General features: G+C 46.4%; 1 protein-coding gene across 1 annotated transcript in view; it reads left to right on the plus strand.

Annotated features, from left to right (window-relative positions):
• The window catches only part of slc16a4 (solute carrier family 16 member 4), an 81,246-nt gene that overhangs the window by 37,032 nt on the left and 22,292 nt on the right, over positions 1 to 21,922 (plus strand). The window contains exons 6-8 of the mRNA XM_071373121.1: positions 288 to 449; positions 625 to 1,314; positions 20,770 to 20,981. Of these exons, the coding sequence (XP_071229222.1) occupies positions 288 to 449; positions 625 to 1,314; positions 20,770 to 20,981 (1,064 nt within the window). The remainder of the gene's footprint in view (positions 1 to 287; positions 450 to 624; positions 1,315 to 20,769; positions 20,982 to 21,922) is intronic.

Genomic DNA, 21,922 nt, shown 5'->3' on the forward strand with positions numbered 1-21,922 from the left:
GGTGATATATGGCCAATATACCACGGCTAAGGGCTGTTCTTAGGCAGGACCCAACGTGAAGTGTCTGGACACAGCCCTTAGCCGTGAGATATTGGCCATATATCACAAACCCCGAAGTGCCTTATTGCTATTATAAACTGTTTACCACCGTAATTAGTGCAGTAAAAATAAATGTTTTGTCATACCCGTGATATATAGTCTGATATACCACGGCTTTCAGCCAATCAGCACTCAGGGCTCGAACCACCCAGTTTATGATCATAAACATATCATGTATCCCCTCTCAGGCCTTGGTTTTGCCCTCCTGTACCAAGCCACCTCAGTTGTCACGGCAACATATTTCCGTAAGAGGTTAGCGACGGCATATTCCATCGGAAGGTCTGGGATGGGCTTGACCTTCGCCCTCGCCCCCTTCACTCAGCTGCTGCTGGAAAAGTACGCCTGGCAAGGTACTGACACACAGACACACACACTATGTCTGTTGGGGTGTGGGAAGTATTTAATGATTCATTATTTAATGATGTGAATATTATGCATATTTCTGTGTCTGTCACACGTCTACTGTATGATTATTATAGACTGACCCTGTAAAGAGCCTGAGGCACGCCTTTGTTCTTTCCACAGGAGCTCTGCTGATCCTGGGAGGCCTGATGTTGAACTTGGTGGCCTCTGGGATGCTGCTAAGACCCATCCACGTGAAGCCTGCACCACCCCCTTCCTCATCCTCTTCTTCATCCATCCAAAAAAGCCCTCTGATAGTTTCAGAGAAGGACCGCCCTCATAATGGATGCTGCCTTAACGGATCCACGCCGTTAACCAATGGCATCGCCAAATCAGACTCTTCCCGTTCCATTCCTCCACCCCTCCACTGGGACGCTGAGACCCAAGAGAAGGCCACGACCCCTGGGCTGGGTCAGAGCAACCACAGCCCCCCACCTCCACCAAACCCTGAACTGATCAAACGTGTCCAGAACAGGCAGGTGAATGGGAACGTTCAGGAGCAGTCCCCCACGACGCCACTCACAGACACCTCCAGTCCGGTGGAACAGAATGGTACCATTAGCATAAACGGTTCCGCTGTGGTTGGGTTCTCCTCGCCGAACGGCACCACCACCGTGGACGACCCCATCCCACCGTTCGTGAAAGACCGAGTCCTGGACTTCTCCCTGTTAAAGAACCCCTTCTTCTGCATATATACCTGGTCCCTGGTGTTTAGCCAGCTGGCTTACTTCATCCCCTACTTCCACCTGTCTGCCCGGGCAAGGAACCTGGGCATCGACGCCATGGACGCTTCCTTCATCATCTCTGTGGCAGGTTAGTTTCACCTGGTCAAATGTATAAATCAACCAACAGGCAGAATCTTGTGTAACACTTGTATTTTGAGAGTCCCACATAGGTGTTGAGTTTTAGTAGATGAGACAGGAATATTGTATTTTATTTGAACCAGACCCTCATTTGTCAATAAAATACACTGCTCAAAAAAATAAAGGGAACACTTAAACAACACAATGTAACTCCAAGTCAATCACACTTCTGTGAAATCAAACTGTCCACTTAGGAAGCAACACTGATTGACAATAAATTTCACATGCTGTTGTGCAAATGGAATAGACAACAGGTGGAAATTATAGGCAATTAGCAAGACACCCTCAATAAAGGAGTGGTTCTGCAGGTGGTGACCACAGACCACTTCTCAGTTCCTATGCTTCCTGGCTGATGTTTTGGTCACTTTTGAATGCTGGCAGTGCTTTCACTCTAGTGGTAGCATGAGACGGAGTCTACAACCCACACAAGTGGCTCAGGTAGTGCAGCTCATCCAGGATGGCACATCAATGCGAGCTGTGGCAAGAAGGTTTGCTGTGTCTGTCAGCGTAGTGTCCAGAGCATGGAGGCGCTACCAGGAGACAGGCCAGTACATCAGGAGACGTGGAGGAGGCCGTAGGAGGGCAACAACCCAGCAGCAGGACCGCTACCTCCGCCTTTGTGCAAGGAGGATCAGGAGGAGCACTGCCAGAGCCCTGCAAAATGACCTCCAGCAGGCCACAAATGTGCATCTGTCTGCTCAAACGGTCAGAAACAGACTCCATGAGGGTGGTATGAGGGCCCGACGTCCACAGGTGGGGGTTGTGCTTACAGCCCAACACCGTGCAGGACGTTTGGCATTTGCCAGAGAACACCAAGATTGGCAAATTCGCTACTGGCGCCCTGTGCTCTTCACAGATGAAAGCAGGTTCACACTGAGCACGTGACAGACGTGACAGAGTCTGGAGACGCCGTGGAGAACGTTCTGCTGCCTGCAACATCCTCCAGCATGACCGGTTTGGCGGTGGGTCAGTCATGGTGTGGGGTGGCATTTCTTTGGGGGGCCGCACAGCCCTCCATGTGCTCGCCAGAGGTAGCCTGACTGCCATTAGGTACCGAGATGAGATCCTCAGACCCCTTGTGAGATCATATGCTGGTGCGGTTGGCCCTGGGTTCCTCCTAATGCAAGACAATGCTAGACCTCATGTGGCTGGAGTGTGTCAGCAGTTCCTGCAAGAGGAAGGCATTGATGCTATGGACTGGCCCGCCCGTTCCCCAGACCTGAATCCAATTGAGCACATCTGGGACATCATGTCTCGCTCCATCCACCAAAGCCACGTTGCACCACAGACTGTCCAGGAGTTGGCGGATGCTTTAGTCAAGGTTTTCCACTTTAATTTTGATTGTGACTCCAAATCCAGACCTCCATGGGTTGATACATTTGATTTCCATTGATAATTTTTGTGTGATTTTGTTGTCAGCACATTCAATTATGTAAAGAAAAAAGTATTTAATAAGAATATTTCATTCATTCAGATCTAGGATGTGTTATTTTAGTGTTCCCTTTATTTTTTTGAGCAGTGTATATAAATCCAAATGAACACCATCAAGCAATCAATTGACAATCAGTCTGGAAAGCTACACTCTTAGAAAAAAGGTTTGGTTGTCCCCTTAGGAGAACCCTTTTTGTTTCCCTCTGTCTAAATGGTTCTACCTGGAACCAAAAGGGTTCTACTTGGAACCACCAAAAAGGGTTATTCAAATGCTTCTCCTAGGGCGACAGCCAAAGAACCCTTTTAAGTTATAGTTAACTCCTTTTTTTCAAAGAGTGCAGTAATAGAACCATGGGCAGGGCGTTCGACTATTCCTCTTTTGAATGTAACCTACTGTAGCTTAACATGCACTGTTTTCAGTCTACTTAGTCAGAGGTAGAACCAGGCAACTTACTTTTCTTTGCAGTGCTGTGGTAGGACAGATTTTGTTTTAGAAGTGATGAAAAAAAGTCCTATTTTAGCCTTAGCTAGGGTATGAATTATGTATGAGTTATGTAGCAGCTCAGACCCTGCAGTAGTTTTACAGCTCAGACTCAGACCCTGCAGTAGTTTTACAGCTCAGCCTCAGACCCTGCAGTAGTTTTACAGCTCAGACTCAGACCCTGCAGTAGTTTTACAGCTCAGACTCAGACCCTGCAGTAGTTTTACAGCTCAGACTCAGACCCTGCAGTAGTTTTACAGCTCAGACTCAGACCCTGCAGTAGTCTTACAGCTCAGACTCAGACCCTGCAGTAGTCTTACAGCTCAGACTCAGACCCTGCAGTAGTTTTACAGCTCAGACTCAGACCCTGCAGTAGTTTTACAGCTCAGACTCAGACCCTGCAGTAGTTTTACAGCTCAGACTCAGACCCTGCAGTAGTTTTACAGCTCAGACTCAGACCCTGCAGTAGTTTTACAGCTCAGACTCAGACCCTGCAGTAGTTTTACAGCTCAGACTCAGACCCTGCAGTAGTTTTACAGCTCAGCCTCAGACCCTGCAGTAGTTTTACAGCTCAGACTCAGACCCTGCAGTAGTCTTACAGCTCAGACTCAGACCCTGCAGTAGTTTTACAGCTCAGACTCAGACCCTGCAGTAGTCTTACAGCTCAGACTCAGACCCTGCAGTAGTCTTACAGCTCAGACTCAGACCCTGCAGTAGTTTTACAGCTCAGACTCAGACCCTGCAGTAGTTTTACAGCTCAGACTCAGACCCTAGCTGCAGTGGTGTTACGTAACACATGCCCTTATATAAAACCTGAACTTTGGCCCAGTGGCCTGAGTCGTGGGGTTCAGCTCAGTAGTATTCCCATTGATGAGGCTGAGGCCACTCTGTATGAAAACCAGGCATGCATCCCAAACAGCACCCTATTCCCTATATACGGCCCTGGTAAAAACTAGTGCACTAAATAGGTAATAGTGTACCATTTAGGGAGCACCCCAATAATAACATATCTCTCGGCCAGCCCAGACCGTCCACTGAGTTGTGGAGTGGTGAATGTGGTACTGAGTTGTGGAGTGGTGAATGTGGTACTGAGTTGTGGAGTGGTGAATGTGGTACTGAGTGGTGAATGTGGTACTGAGTGGTGAATGTGGTACTGAGTGGTGAATGTGGTACTGAGTTATGGAGTGGTGAATGTGGTACTGAGTTGTGGAGTGGTGAATGTGGTACTGAGTGGTGAATGTGGTACTGAGTTGTGAAGTGGTGAATGTGGTACTGAGTTGTGGAGTGGTGAATGGGGTTGTCTGTAACTATTTATGGTTGTCAGTAACTAGTTCTGCCAAATGATTTCCAAGATAATGTCTGTTGCCACAGTCTGCTCCGTGTGTAGTAATGGAGGGAATGTAATGATAGGAGATGTGTAGTGTGTTGTGACAGACTGTCACGTCGAGTAGCTAGCTAGCTAGTGCACAAGCTTTGAGTTCTGGGTTGTGAGATCAGGAAGGGGAGTGTTAGGATGGGTGTTGGTACGTGTATTAATGTAGGTCTAACACAGACGTTTATGTGCCGGGGTCCAGTAGAGTCAGTGAATGCCAGCCAGACAAAGCCAACAGTGGGTATGGATGTCTCTATTTTCATCTTGACCCGAGTACCCCTAAAAGAAAGCAGAGGGCTGACGATCCGGGTGCCGCAGAGATCATTAGTGGATGTCCGGTCCTCTGAGTTTTAACCCTGTCGGTCCTTAGATCACATCTAAAATTGGCTTTTCATTTCATCTGACTTTCATTTATCTGCACGTCCAGCCTTTATATTTAGCCTCACAATGAAGTGTTTTAACATTTTATTTTCAGGACAACCAGGACACAAAACAATTTGACATAAACAGTTGCATTCGTGAGTTTTATTGACAAATGTCAAATAGAAAAATAAGGTCCATATGAATTCATATGAATGCTTTAAGTACAGTACTTGTTTGCTCAGTGGGAAATACATTTCCAACTAGTCAGAGTCAAATGTGTGGAGTTTGTGACAGCAACTATGTGAGCTAATTACAGTACTATAGACACTATGTCCTGGGATTTACTATGATCTTCTAGGTAGTAGAACCCCTTACAGTATTATAGACACTATGTCCTAGGATTTCCTATGATCTTCTATGTAGAAGAACCCCTTACAGTATTATAGGCACTATGTCCTGGGATTTCCTATGGTCTTCTATGTAGTAGAACCCCTTACAGTATTATACACACTATACCCTGGGATTTACTATGATCTTCTATGTAGAAGAACCCCTTACAGTATTATACACACTATACCCTGGGATTTCCTGTGATCTTCTATGTAGTAGAACCCCTTACAGTATTATAGACACTATACCCTGGGATTTACTATGATCTTCTATGTAGAAGAACCCCTTACAGTATTATAGACACTATTTCCTGGGATTTCCTATGATTTTCTATGTAGTAGAACCCCTTACAGTATTATAGACACTATACCCTGGGATTTACTATGATTTTCTATGTAGAAGAACCCCTTACAGTATTATAGACACTATGTCCTAGGATTTCCTAGGATCTTCTATGTAGAAGAACCCCTTACAGTATTATAGGCACTATGTCCTGGGATTTCCTATGGTCTTCTATGTAGTAGAACCCCTTACAGTATTATACACACTATACCCTGGGATTTACTATGATCTTCTATGTAGAAGAACCCCTTACAGTATTATAGACACTATGTCCTGGGATTTCCTGTGATCTTCTATGTAGTAGAACCCCTTACAGTATTATAGACACTATACCCTGGGATTTACTATGATCTTCTATGTAGTAGAACCCCTTACAGTATTATAGACACTATGTGACTCGTGTAGCTTGTGAATGTGTTCATGAGTCTCAGCTTTTCATAGATACATTTTCATAGTTTTTGCTCAAACCATTCAGACTCGACAGAAGTTTTTGTGAAAATACCTGGCACCAGGCCCCTTCAGGATCCGCCCTTGTCTCAGAAACACAGCTCCAGCTCAGCCCCTGTTAATCACACAGACTAGTGGTTGGTATCTACGGATGCAGAAGTATATAATGGTACAACCCAGAAGTCTGTGGCTCAAACCCACGTTTAAAGGGGGTTACAAGTCCTAAACACGCAAGCGTTATGGTGAAACTCATTGGGATAAAGGGTTTAGCACAGTGAGGTGGAGAACATTAGAGGATGGTCTATGCTCCTCTTGGAGTTACAGGGTTTTAATAAGTAGGTCTGTGATTGGGGGGATGATGGCATTGGGGTATTCTCAGCACACATTTGTTCTGTCTCACATTCTGCTGTCATGTCATTCCCAGAGACAGAGAGAGACAGAGAGAGACAGAGAGAGACAGCGAGAGACTGCCAACCACTCCTGCCACAACAAACCCAACATATCCCCAATGTCTCCCAGCCTCCGCCCTCCCTCCCTCTCCTCCCCACATCAATTGAAAGAGGCCCTTTCAGCTAGCTGAGCTCAGACAGAGAGGAGGGCCACCATAGTCCAGACCATATAAATTGAATTACTAGAACGCACATTCCCATTCCAGTCCATGTTCATTCATTCTATTATTTCTATTTCTATGCTCCAGACAAGGCCTCATGTCAGGCCATCGTCGCTGCTCCACTGGGGTTGCTAGGCAACGGCTTACTGAGTAAAAGTGGCTGCCGTGGCGACAGGAGGGCATCCCGATTATAATTTTTTTGTCCAATGTTGAAGTGGCTGGTTGATATTGTTCCCTCAGAATCGCTGAGGCGGAGATGTGTACAAATGGAGAGGCGAGATGAGCCAACAGAGCTTGTTCAGTAATGAGAAAGACTGGGGGAAACAGGAATGACTAACATGTGTTTTAAAACCCTGCTTTAACTGTGACCTCACTAGGGGAACCATGTGGTATAAAACCCTGCTTTAACTGTGACCTCACTAGGGAAACCATGTGGTTTAAAACCCTGCTTTAACTGTGACCTCACTAGGGGAACCATGTGGTTTAAACCCCTGCTTTAACTGTGACCTCACTAGGGGAACCATGTGGTTTAAAACCCTGCTTTAACTGTGACCTCACTAGGGAAACCATGTGGTTTAAAACCCTGCTTTAACTGTGACCTCACTAGGGAAACCATGTGGTATAAAACCCTGCTTTAACTGTGACCTCACTAGGGAAACCATGTGGTTTAAAACCATGCTTTAACTGTGACCTCACTAGGGAAACCATGTGGTTTAAAAGCCTGCTTTAACTGTGACCTCACTAGGGAAACCATGTGGTTTAAAACCCTGCTTTAACTGTGACCTCACTAGGGAAACCATGTGGTTTAAAACCCTGCTTTAACTGTGACCTCACTAGGGAAACCATGTGGTTTAAAACCATGCTTTAACTGTGACCTCACTAGGGAAACCATGTGGTTTAAAAGCCTGCTTTAACTGTGACCTCACTAGGGAAACCATGTGGTTTAAAACCCTGCTTTAACTGTGACCTCACTAGGGAAACCATGTGGTTTAAAACCCTGCTTTAACTGTGACCTCACTAGGGAAACCATGTGGTTTAAAACCCTGCTTTAACTGTGACCTCACTAGGGAAACCATGTGGTATAAAACCCTGCTTTAACTGTGACCTCACTAGGGAAACCATGTGGTTTAAAACCCTGCTTTAACTGTGATCTCACTAGGGGAACCATGTGGTTTAAAACCCTGCTTTAACTGTGACCTCACTAGGGAAACCATGTGGTTTAAAACCCTGCTTTAACAGTGACCTCACTAGGGAAACCATGTGGTTTAAAACCCTGCTTTAACTGTGACCTCACTAGGGAAACCATGTGGTTTAAAACCCTGCTTTAACTGTGACCTCACATAATGCCAAGATGGCGTAGCAGTGCAGACCTTGTTTGTCGTTCTTCCGTGTAAATTTGGTATTTTTCGTATTTTTTGTATATATTTCAATACATTTTCAATCACTTTTTCCATTATTAAATTAAATATACCTTCCGGCAACCCACCTCACCCAATGTGATACGGATCTGCTATTTTTAGACCTTCCCGCCAGAACCTCGATCAGCAGCTAGCCAGCTAATTAGCTACTAGCTATTTAGTCATTGTTAGCCACTGCTAGCGGCCTTTACCTTTATCACAGACACCAGCCGCTTTTAGCCTGGATAATACTTGCCAGCCTGCCAGTCAGCTCAGGGCGTTATCAACCCTGAGCATATCGGACTGTTTTTCTCCACGACAACACCGGATTTCTGCCGTAAGCCCTGGACCATTACTCCAAATCATCGCAGCTAGCTAGCTGCCACCGAGTGGCCCAGCCCCGAAGCTACAGTGGGGAGAACAAGTATTTGATACACTGCCGATTTTGCAGGTTTTCCTACTTACAAAGCATGTAGAGGTCTGTAATTTTTTTATCATAGGTACACTTCAACTGTGAGAGATGGAATCTAAAACAAAAATCCAGAAAATCACATTGTATGATCTTTAAGTAATTAATTTGCATTTTATTGCATATATTATAGATATAGATGAGCAGCTGTCCACATACTTTTGGTCATGTAGCGTACATGTAGCTAAATGATCTGATTCTACCCCCCTCCCCCACTTCCGTAAAGAAATCACATTCGACGTCAAAGTCCATCATAAATACCTTCCAAACACACTGCTCTGGCCTCCCAAGACCCCAAGAGTCCTTGTAATGACTTTCTCGGCACAATTTGTCTGTTAACTTATTTCATTAGGCTAATATTTACCAATGTATTTTGTTATTTAATATTGAAATTCAGGAAGAAGATTAATGTGCGCCATGATTTGGGACCTAGGTCTGGACTGCTTATCAGTAATATGAGTAATGGAAAAGGGAATTGAATCACAAAACAAAATAAAAACAAAATAGTCAGTAGGATTATGTTACCGTTACAGTAGCAAGCCAAATACAACACGAGCAAACAAATAACATTAGAAATTACTTTGTAGTGACTACAGGTTTTAGTAATTTATTTTGCAATCTACCTCGAATGGTTGGAGCTTTCCCGTCTATGGTAGAATGACGGTGGGAATAGAAGCCGGTTTCAACCGGGCCCAAAGTGATCAAAGTGATCACCTCAAACGGACAACCGCCGCTGGTGAATCACTTCAGGCTTTGTATCGACACCATAAATCAGGATGTCGGATGGCCTGCAGCCATGCCCGACACATAGTTCTATCGTGGACAGGAAAAGAGTGAAAATGTGCAATATATTTGTATCTGACAGGGACATTATTGCGCCCGGGTACAATGCCCCCGAATTCTGGACAGATATTCTGCCTACTTCCCTAAAGTTACTCAGCTACTCGAGTATGATTCGCCTACTACTTTACTTCAGAGATTGGAAACCACTACTAACCACTAGCCTAGCTACTTTGTTTACTTCTCTTTGTTAACTTCCTGTCGTCCTTACTTCCTTTCTTGAAGACCAATAGTAATATGCACCTTCATCCTGCCTCGTGTAATTATCAATCTTAGAACTACGAAGAAGAAAATCAACGGATTACAGACGATACGCTAGCATAATGCGCTAGCATAAAGTAGGTCTTATTTTAAAAATTGACTTGCCAAAATGATTTATTTGGCAAGTCAATGCCGAGTCAATGCCGAGTCACCAATTGTTGTTTATGTAACGGTAAATACACATTGTTTTTAATGCATATTTAGGTAATTTTGGAAATGTAGCATGTTTATATAAAAATACAGAAATCTACGTACTCAAGCAATGTACCTAGAAACTGTCTGTGGTACTGACAAACTTCCAGGCAAGTGTTATAAAGGGCCCAGAAGTGTTTTTGGATGAACTTCCCCTTTAAGGTTTATCGTTGAGTTGCATGGTGCACTAACACCTGCCTGTCTTATCTGTCTGTGTGACTGTCAGAGGTGAGAGCCCCACAAACATCAAGGCCACAGACAAAGCCTTGTGACTTCCCATTCCCAAGCATTTGGCTTCCAGGAAGAGTGGAGTGGAGAGATCTGTTTGTGCTGTCTTAGAGTTATCATGAGTTGGCAAGTCTGTTCTGGGTTGGCAAGACAGCACAAACAGATCTGGGACCAGGCTAGAGAGAGCGAGGCAGCTTTTTTGAAAGCCATTGTGCTGCGTTTCTACAGAAACAGCTGTTGAACAACTTCCACCAACCTGCTGCGAGTAAAACACACAAACAACCTCAGGGCTAGTCTGTTCTCCGGAGGGGGACCGTGGGGGGGGGGGACGCTCTCTGGTCACTAGGAGAGGACAGATAAACAGGAACAGGGGAAAGACAGCTGTCTGGACTCGTGGCATGTCTTTAATCATTACTGTGGAATATTCCACAGTCGGGATAGTAATGTTCTGTTACAAGACATAGAGCTCGCTAGCTTGTAGTCCTAAAAAACGTATATGAGTTAGCCATGGCTCGTTGGTCAAAGGTTACGGGGAAATTAATAGGGGTTTTGTTAGGTTTTTGGATAAACGCTGAACTTAAGGTCTGTTTTAAACACAGGTTTAGGAGATGTTATACGTTCTATGAGATAATATCTGTCAGTTAACATGACCTTCATGAATTATGAACCCTTTATGTGCTTGCTTTGATTACATCAATTCTTCAAAATGCACAAAAAAAGTGATGTTAACTGATGAAGATTATCTCATAGAACAAAACGTATAAGATATCCTAAGCCTGTGTTTACCACAGACCTTATTTTCGGCAATTATCCAAAACTCTTCCAAAAACAAACCTAATTTTATTTCCCCGTAGGCTCTGACCTTTGAACCATGGCGGAGCTAGCCTCAGTTAGTGCCGTCAAAAAGATGCCATTACTATTGCTCTCTAGTTGTAGTCACGTTTTTATGATGGTCTTTCTTCAGCAAGGAAAAAGACCATCATACAGCTGCAATCACATCCTGATAAAAGCTGTTGACCGTTTTCAACCAATAAGACTAGAAAAAGACTACCAGCTTTAAAATCTATCATTCTACTCTACTACTTTTCGAGACTCTCGCACTGTACTCTAACAAAGTGATAACCTACAATGCTGCAGAGTATCTGAACTGAAGTCCATAGTAGATTCAAGTCACTAAATGTAGTGTGTCCCTGCACTGCACCTTTATCACTGCAGTACTGTATTTATAGAGGAAATCACTATGGCTGTATCCCATAGGTCACCCCATGTGTGCCCTGGTCAAAAGTAGTAATGATCTGACTGCATTTCGTTGATCAATGGGATGATGATGCTGCCTGTCTGCCCTGAGCTATTCCTGAAACCAGGATCAATACAGCCACTGCAGCGGCGGCGGCGGCTATCACATTCACATTGACCTCAGAAAGATAGGGGAGGTCACGTCCAAAATGGCACCCTTTTCCCTATATAGTGGACTACTCTTGCCCAGGGCCCATAGAGCTGTGTTCGAAAGGAGTGCACTATATAGGAAATAGGCTGACATTTTTGATGTACCGTCATCATCGGCCACTGGAACCAATCAATTAAAAACGTAATCAATAGATTGTGGTGTGACAGACGATCGCGAATACAGTACTCGCTGCAGATCTTATCTAATCATTAGATGTTGTTGTTATCTACTGATTGTCTCTATCGTGTTCAGCTGTTGGAGTAAGCTGTTGTCAGTCAGGGCATTATGAACGAACACACTGTTGCGTATGATAAGCCACTGCACTGATCGACCTCTGTGTTCCATTGAGTAGGCAAACGGTGTGGAACCCTGCAGATTAGAAACATCACAAATAGAACTGATGTGATTCCCGAATTCTACAAAAGTTTTGTTTGTAGCCTGTTCACAGATCTTTGTGCTCATGCCAACTCCACGGCTGTCATTGTCAAGCCAAACATTACAATGAGTGACAAGGAGTTGGGATGATAGCAGAAACAGACTGGCACTCTGGCATGATAGTGTTCCACAACGTGGTGCCCTGCTGAACGCAGCCACAGCACTGGACGTTCTCTTCAACGTGACAGGGAACACAGGACTCCAGATGGGAACTCTGTGGGAGACTGAGTGGGAGGAGACTGAGTGGGAGGAGACTGAGTGGGAGGAGACTGAGTGGGAGGAGACTGAGTGGGAGGAGACTGAGTGGGAAGAGATTGAGTGGAGGGAGACTGAGTGTGAGGAGACTGAGTGGGAGGAGACTGAGTGGGAGGAGACTGAGTGGGAGGAGACTGAGTGGGAGGAGACTGAGTGGGAGGAGACTGAGTGGGAGGAGATTGAGTGGAAGGAGACTGAGTGGAGGGAGACTGAGTGGGAGGAGACTGAGTGGGAGGAGACTGAGTGGGAGGAGACTAATACATCCTCATCGTTCACCAGATGTCACACGTCATGTTTTAGCACGGTGTGAAGACTGCTGCTGCTATGTCTCTGTCTCTGTCTCTGTCTCTCTCTCTCTCTCTCTCTCTCTCTCAGATAGAGGTTGGTCTATCTCTCTTTCTATCTCTCTTAGTCTGGCTCTCGCTCGCCCAATCATGCATGCATGGGTTATTCTATACTTCAGAAAGATTAAGGCATGACGATTGATTTACTGATTGATTGAAACCAGGTCTGAATTCAGTACGTTTATTTTTTGTTCTGGAACATTCAATTGAACGGAAAGGGTTCAATTACTGAACTAACAGTTTGAAAAATGGGGAGGGGTTTGGTTGTGGGTTGGGGAACGCTGTCACCATGGCCACTCCCCTTAAAATACATCACTCATTGCATTAAGCCACACCCATCAAATGGGAGAGAATGTACATCAAAGTCTGTTCAAGAACGTACAATCAATCTAATGTATTTATAAAGCCCTTTTTACATCAGCAGATATCACAAAGTGTTATACAGAAACCCAGCCTAAAACCCCTAAGAGCAAGCAATGCAGATGTAGAAGCATGGTGGCTAGGAACAACTCCCTAGAAAGGAACCTAGAGAGGAACCAGGCTCTGAGGGGTGGCCAGACCTCTTCTAGCTGTGCCGGGTACATTGCCATTAAAGCCAGATTGTTTTTCAAGATGTTCAAACGTTTATAGATGACCAGCAGGGTCATTCAGAGGTTGAGACAGCAGGTGCGGTAGAGAGAGAGAGAGTCAAAAACAGCAGGTCCAGGACAAGGTAGCGCGTCCGGTGAACAGGTCACTGTTCCATAGCCGCAGGCAGAACAGTTGAAACCGGAGCAGCAGCATGACCAGGTGGACTGGGGACAGCCAGGAGTCATCAGGCCAGGTAGTCCTGAGGCATGGTCCTAGGGCTCAGATCCTCCGGGACGGGAGGGAGAGTGGGAGAGAGAGAATTAGAGGGAGCATACTTAAATTCACAGGACACCAGATAAGACAGGAGAATTACACCAGATAGAACAGACTGACCCTAGCCCCCTGCACATAGACTATTGCATCATAGATACTGGAGGCTGAGACATAGGGGGGTCGGGAGACACTGTGACCCCATCTGACGATACCCCCAGACAGGGCCAACTAGGCAGATTATAACCCCACCACCGTGCCAAAGCACAGGCCCCACACCACTAGAAGGATATCAACAGATCACCAACTACCATGAGACAAGGCTGAGTATAGCCCACGAAGATCTCCTCCACCGCACAAGCTGGAGGTGGACGCAGAACCAGACAGGAAGATCACGTCTGTGACTCAGCCCCCGTAACAATAACTTTTTGGGGAAACGTGTTGTTCAGTACAAATTGTTAAGCAACGTAGCAAACGTTCAAGCGAACTGAATGCACTTCTGGACAGATGCCAGCACACCTACCTTGTATTCCAAAGAGGTGTGCCAAAAAGTTGACAAAAATGCACCTTGGTTTGACATTTTGCTAGTATTGGGGAGGAGAGAACTACATGTAGTTCAACTAGTAGCTAATTAAACTACATATTGCAGTACCTTGCTGATAGTTGAACTAAATTCAAACCTTGGTAGTGTTCCCTTTCAGTCGGTCACTCGTTATAACATATTATGAGGAGTCAAAGACCAGTCCTATTCACTTGAAGCAAACTGAAATCATGCCCAACGGGCCAATGGATGCAGAGTCCGCCCTCTGGTCTCAGAACATTTCGTATTATTCTGTATGTACACTACATGAACAACAGTATGTGGACACCTGCTCATCGGACAGCTTATTCCAAAGTCATGGGTATTAATATGGAGTTGGTCCTCCTTTGCTGTTATAACAGCTTCCACCCTTCCGGGAAGGCTTTCCACTAGATGTTGGATCATTGCTGCGGGGACTTGCTTCCATTCAGCCACAAGAGCATTAGTGAGGTCGGGCACTGATGGTGGGCAATTAGGCCTGGCTCTCAGTCGGCGTTCCAATTCATCCCAAAGGTGTTCGATGGGGTTGAGGTCAGGGTTCTGTGCAAGCCAGTCAAGTTCTTCCACACCGATTTCGACAAACCATTTTTGTATGGACCTCGCTTTGTGCACAGGGAATTATCATGCTGAAACAGTAAAGGGTCTTTCCCAAACTGTTGCCACAAAGTTGGAAGCACAGAATCATCTAGAATAATGGCGCCGGAGGGGATAATGGCACCGTTTTATGGGCTCTTAACCAATTGAGCTATTTTGTGTGTTTTTTCACATTGTTTGTAACTTATTTTGTACATAATGTTGCTTCTACCGTCTCTTATGACCGAAAAGAGCTTATGGATATCAGAAAAACGGTTACTAAACTCAAACTGAACAAAGATTTTTCTTTAATGAGTCCGACGTGAATGATATACTGTCTCTGTGAGAACCAGGCCCAAATCCCCGTCATTTGCGTGAAGAGAAGACATAAATTCCTGGAGATCGGGGTGTCTTGTGAGAATTCGTCAGGGAGTCGGTAACCTGCTTCTACCATCCGTTATATTGGCCAACGTGCAATCACTGGAAAATAAACTGGAATCTCCGCTCGAGAATATCCTAACAACAGTACATTAAAAAATATATTTTGTTTCACAGAGTCGTGGTTGAACGACGATAAGGATAATATTCAGCTGCCTGGATTCTCTGTGTTTTGGCAGGACAGAACAGCTACGTCTGGTAAGACGAGGGGTGTTGTTGTGTGTCTATTTGTTAATATTAAGGAGGTCTTGAGGTATTGCTCACCTGAGGTAGAATACCTCATGATAAACTGTAGATCACACTATCTACCAAGAGAGTTTTCATCTATATTTTTCGTAGCCGCCTATAGATCACCACAAACCAATGCTGTCACTAAGCCTGCACTCAACGAGTTGTATAAGGCCATATGCAAACAAGAAAGTGCTCATCCAGAAGCGGCGCTCCTAGTGTCCGGGGACTTTATTGCAGGCAAACAAATCAGTTTTACCAAATTTTTTCCAGCATGTCACATGTACAACCAGAGGAAAGAAAATCCTAGACCACCTTTACTCCACACATAGAGATGCATACAAAGCTATCCCCCGCCCTCCATTTGCCAAATCTGACGATAATTCTATCCTCCTGATTCCTGCTTACAAGCAAAAACTAAAGCAGGAAGTACCAGTGACTCGCTCAATACGGAAGTGGTCAGATGACGCGGATGCTACACTACAGGACTGTTTTGCTAGCACAGACTGGAATATGTTTCCCGGGATTCATCCAATCGCATTGAGGAGTACACCACCTCAGTCATTAGCTTCATCAATAAGTGCATCGACGACGTCGTCCCCACAGTGACCGTACGTACATAACCCAACCAGTAGCAATGGATTACAGGCAACATCCGCATCGAGCTAAAGGCTAGAGCTGCCGCTTTCAAGGAGTGGGAGACTAATCCGGACGCTTATAAGAAATCCCGTTATGCCCTCAGACAAACCATTAAACAAGCAAAGCATCAATGCAGGATTAAGATTGAATTCTTCTACACCGGCTCTGACGCTCGTCGGACTTCAAGGGAAACTCAGACACGAGCTGCCCAGTAACGCGAGCCTACCAGATGAGCTAAATGCTTTTTATGCTCGCTTCGAGGCAAGCAACACTGAAGCATGCACGAGAGCACCAGTTGTTCTGGATGACTGTGTGGTAACGTTCACGGTCGCCGATGTGAACAAAACCTTTAAAACAGGTCAACATTCACAAAGCCGCTGGGCTGCCCCCAGGTGGTAAGAGTAGGCAACAACACATGCTGATCCTTAACACTGGGGCCCCTCAGGGGTGTGTACTTAGTCCCCTTCTGTATTCCCTGTTCACCGACGACTGTGTGACCAAATACGACTTCCAACACCATCATTAAGTTTGCTGACGACACAACAGTGGTAGGCCTGCTCACTGACAACAATGATACGGCCTATAGGGAGGAGGTCAGAGAACTGGCAGTGTGGTGCCAGGAGAGCAACCTCTCCCTCAATGTGAGCAAGACAAAGGAGCTGATTGTGGACTACAGGAAAAAGCGGGCCGAACAGGTCCCCATTAACATCGACGGGGCTGTAGTGGAGCGGGTCGACAGTTTCAAGTTCCTTGGTGTCCACATTACCAACGAACTATCATGGTCCAAACACACCAAGACAGTCGTGAAGAGGGCAGGACAAAACCTTTTCCCCCTCAGGAGACTGAAAAGATTTGGCATGGGTCCCCAGATCCTCAAAAAGTTCTACAGCTGCACCATCGAGGGCGTCCTGACCGGTTGCATCACCATCTAGTATGGCAACTGCTCGGCATCTGACCGTAAGGCACTACAGAGGGTAGTGCGTACGGCCTAGTACATCACTGGGGCCAAGCTTCCGGCCTAACTACTGGAACTACACACTACTGTTTTACCATGTAGTGGTGTAGCTAACTACTGGAACTGCACACTACTTTTTTGCCAAAATAAAATATGTGAGAAGTATTTATAAAGAATATCTTTCACTTGAAACACATTTTTAGTGTTTAGTATGCTAGATTACACATTCTGTTAACATCTGACTCCAGAGTGATCTGTTCTTGCAATTTGTAGTCCATTACATTTCAGATTTACATATAATAATTTTTCACTGAAAATAAATTATAAACGTAACATGTAAAGTTTTGGTTCCATGTTTCATGAAATGAAATAAAATATCCAAAGAATGATCCATTTCTCCCCCCCAAAATTGCACACATTAGTTTACATCCCTGTTAGTTAGCATTTCTCTTTTGCCAAGATAATCTATCCACCTGACAGGTGTGGCATATCAAGAAGCGGATCAAACAGCCTGACCACTACACAGGTGCACCTTGTGCTGGGGAGAATAAAAGTCCACTCTAAAATGTGCAGTTTTGTCACACAACACAATGCCACAGATGTCTCAAGTTTTGAGGGAGCGTGCAATTGGCATGCTGACTGCAGGAATGTCCACCAGAGTTGTTGCCAGAGCATTTCATGTTCATTTCTCTACCATAAGCTGCCTTCAATGTCATTTTAGAGAACTTGGTAGTATGTCCAAGCGACCTCACAACCGCAGACCACGTGTAACCACGCCAGCCCAGGACCTTCACATCTGGCTTCTTCACCTGAAGGGATCATCTGAGGCCAGCCACCTGGACAGCTGATGAAAATGTGGGTATGCACAACCAAAGAATTTTTGCACAAATCTCAAGGAAGCTCATCTGCGTGCTCATCGTCCTAACCAGGGTTTTGACCTGACTCCAGTTTGGCCTCGTAGCTGACTTCAGTGGGCAAATGCTCACCTTCGATGACCACTGGCATGCTGGATAAGTGGGCCCCTTACGGATTAATCCTGATTTCAACTATACCGGGCAGATGGCAGACAGCGTTGTATGGCGTCGTGTGGGCAAGCGGTTTGCTGATGTTAACATTGTGAACAGAGTGCCCCATGGTGGCGATGGGGTTATGGTATAGGCAGGCATAAGCTACGGACAATGAACACAATTGCATTTTATCGATGGCAATTTGAATGCACAGAGATACCGTGATGAGATCCTGAGGCCCATTGTCGTGCCATTCATCCGCCTCCATCACCTCATGTTTCAGCATGATAATGCACTGCCCCATGTCTCAAGAATCTGTACACAATTACTGGAAGCTGAAAATGTCTCAGTTCTTCCATGGCCTGTATACTCACCAGACATGTCACCCATTGAGCATGTTTGGAATGCTCTGGATCGACGTGTACGACAGCATGTTCCAGTTCCCTCTAATATCCAGCGACTTCGCACAGCCATTGAAGAGGAGTGGAACAACATTCCACAGCCCACAATCAACAGCCTGATCAACTCTATGAAAAGGAGACGTGTCACACCAGATACTGGCTGGTTTTCTGATCCACACCCCTACCTTTTAAAAAAAAAAGTATCTGTAACCAACAGATACATATCTGTATTCCCAGTCATGTGAAATCCATAGATTATTTATTTATTTAACCAGGCAAGTCAGAACAAATTCTTATTTACAATGGCAGCCTACACCAGCCAAACCCTAACGATGCTGGGCCAATTGTGTGCCACCCTATGGGACTCCCAATCACAGCCAGTTGTGATACAGCCTGGATTCGAACCAGGGTCTGTAGTGACTCCTCTAGCACTGAGATGCAGTGCCTTAGTTGGCTGCGCCACTCGGGAGCTTAACGATGAATTAATTTATTTAAATGGACTGATTTCCTTATATGAACTGTAAGTAACATCTTTGAAATTGTTGCATGTTGCGTTTATATTTTTGTTCACTGTAGTTTGGATGTAGTGAACTACTTTTTCAAAGTAGCTTTAGCTCAGTAAACTATATGTTTCTTAAAGATAGCTTTGGTGTAGCATAACTTCTTCCAGTGAGAAGTATTTGGTAGCTTTGGTAAACTATATTTTCAGAGTAGCTTCCCCAACTCTGCATTGTGCTAAAGTGACTTGTTATGTCTGTGCCTCTCCCACCTCTCCCACCTCTCCTTCTCCCTCCCTCTCCCACCTCTCCTTCTCCCTCCCTCTCCAACCTCTCCTTCTCCATCCCTCTCCCACCTCTCCTTCTCCCTCCCTCTCCCACCTCTCCTTCTCCCTCCCTCTCCCACCTCTCCTTCTCCCTCCCTCTCCCACCTCTCCTTCTCCCTCCCTCTCCCACCTCTCCTTCTCCCTCCCTCTCCCACCTCTCCTCTCCCTCCCTCTCCCACCTCTCCTTCTCCCTCCCTCTCCCACCTCTCCTTCTCCCTCCCTCTCCCACCTCTCCTTCTCCCTCCCTCTCCCACCTCTCCATCTCCCTCCCTCTCCCACCTCTCCTTTTCCCTCCCTCTCCCACCTCTCCTTCTCCCTCCCTCTCCCACCTCTCCTTCTCCCTCTCTCTCCCACCTCTCCTTCTCCCTCCCTCTCCCACCTCTCCTTCTCCCTCCCTCTCCCACCTCTCCTTCTCCCTCCCTCTCCCACCTCTCCTTCTCCCTCCCTCTCCCACCTCTCCTTCTCCCTCCCTCTCCCACCTCTCCTTCTCCCTCCCTCTCCCACCTCTCCTTCTCCCTCCCTCTCCCACCTCTCCTTCTCCCTCCCTCTCCCACCTCTCCTTCTCCCTCCCTCTCCCACCTCTCCTTCTCCCTCCCTCTCCCACCTCTCCTTCTCCCTCCCTCTCCCACCACTCCTTCTCCCTCCCTCTCCCTCCCTCTCCTTCTCCCTCCCTCTCCCACCTCTCCTTCTCCCTCCCTCTCCCACCTCTCCTTCTCCCTCCCTCTTCCTCCCTCTCCTTCTCCCTCCCTCTCCCTCCCTCTCCTTCTCCCTCCCTCTCCCACCTCTCCTTCTCCCTCCCTCTCCCTCCCTCTCCTTCTCCCTCCCTCTCCCTCCCTCTCCTTCTCCCTCCCTCTCCCACCTCTCCTTCTCCCTCCCTCTCCCACCACTCCTTCTCCCTCCCTCTCCCTCCCTCTCCTTCTCCCTCCCTCTCCCACCTCTCCTTCTCCCTCCCTCTCCCACCTCTCCTTCTCCCTCCCTCTCCCACCTCTCCTTCTCCCTCCCTCTTCCTCCCTCTCCTTCTCCCTCCCTCTCCCTCCCTCTCCTTCTCCCTCCATCTCCCACCTCTCCTTCTCCCTCCCTCTCCCTCCCTCTCCTTCTCCCTCCCTCTCCCTCCCTCTCCTTCTCCCTCCCTCTCCCACCCTCTCCCACCTCTCCTCTCCCTCCCTCTCCCTCTTCTTCCCCTTCTCCCTCTCCCTATCTCCCACCTCTCCTTCCCGCTCTCCTTCTGCTGCCCCCTTTCTTTCTCTCTCTACCTCCCCTTTTCCCTCTCCTTCTCCCCCTCCTTTTCCCTATCCTCTCCTTCTCCCTCCCTCTCCCACCTCTCCTTCTCCCTCCCTCTCCCTCCCTCTCCTTCTCCCTCCCTCTCCCTCCCTCTCCTTCTCCCTCCCTCTCCTTCTCCCTCCCTCTCCCACCTCTCCTTCTCCCTCCCTTCTCCCTCCCTCTCCCACCTCTCCTCTCCCTCCCTCTCCCTCTTCTTCCCCTTCTCCCTCTCCCTATCTCCCACCTCTCCTTCCCGCTCTCCTTCTGCCGCCCCCTTTCTTTCTCTCTCTACCTCCCCTTTTCCCTCTCCTTCTCCCCCTCCTTTTCCCTATCCTCTCCTTCTCCTTTTCCCTCCAGGTATCACAGAGACTATAGCCCAGCTAGGCTCTGGTTGGCTAGCGGATAAGAACCTTTTCCATAAGTACCACTACCACAAGGCCTACCTGATCCTGTGTGGACTGGTCAACCTGTTTGCCCCGCTGGCTAACACCTACATCTTGCTCATGGTTTACGCTGTCTTCTTTGCCATCTTCTGCGGCGGTTACATGGCACTGCTACTGCCTGTCCTGGTAAGAATCACACACCACACAAGGCACAAGCCTGAACATATACCAGTGTTTTGTCTATGTCTTGCGGCCATGTTCTGCGGCGGTTACATGGCACTGCTACTGCGGGTCCTAGGTTGGGATCTGGTTGAAGAATTTCAGTCAGTCAATTCAGGAAGTTAACTGAAATTCCAATTCAATAATTGGGAAAAAAAAGGGCATCAATTTTCTATTTCTAGCTGAGTAATTTGCTGATTTATTTTAAGAAAATAAAACTTGCAGACTACTTGTGAGTTTACATATCAGCAGGCGAGAGACAAGGCCATACTTAATAATCTAGTGATACTGGCGAAGCGTGCAAATTCTTATTTTCTTTCAAGGTAACTTAGATACCACTCACCAATCAATGAAGGTACATAAAATAACCATTTAGGGGAGATAAGAGAGAGATTTCTTGAGAGAAATTGCTAGTAACATTTGTTCCATGGTAATAAAGTTTTCTGATTCTGATTAGAATGCAGCACTAGTGATATCTATTGAGAGAGATAACAGTCTTTTTAAAATAGCTGACCAACCATTCGGAAACAGGGTCTTTGAAGGATCTGATCACTATTTTGCTGATCTATGCTGTTTCACACAATCCAGCCATTGAGCGGAGTTTGTGTGTGTGTGTGTGTGTGTGTGTGTGTGTGTGTGTGTGTGTGTGTGTGTGTGTGTGTGTGTGTGTGTGTGTGTGTGTGTGTGTGTGTGTGTGTGTGTGTGTGTGTGTGTGTGTGTGTGTGTGTGTGTCCGGCCTTGGACATGCGGAGTGATATGAGAGGGAGAATGTGTGTGTGGACTGATACCAGTCTAGGACGTCTGTAGATGGGATCTGTTACCTCACCTCACCACCCAGTCAAACACCCTCAGACAAAGCAAAAAAGCAAGTGTATGAAACACACAAGTCAGCCAACAGCCATCATGCT

Source organism: Salvelinus alpinus, chromosome 28 (assembly GCF_045679555.1).
Source record: "Salvelinus alpinus chromosome 28, SLU_Salpinus.1, whole genome shotgun sequence".
NCBI classification, from domain to species: Eukaryota; Metazoa; Chordata; class Actinopteri; order Salmoniformes; family Salmonidae; genus Salvelinus; species Salvelinus alpinus.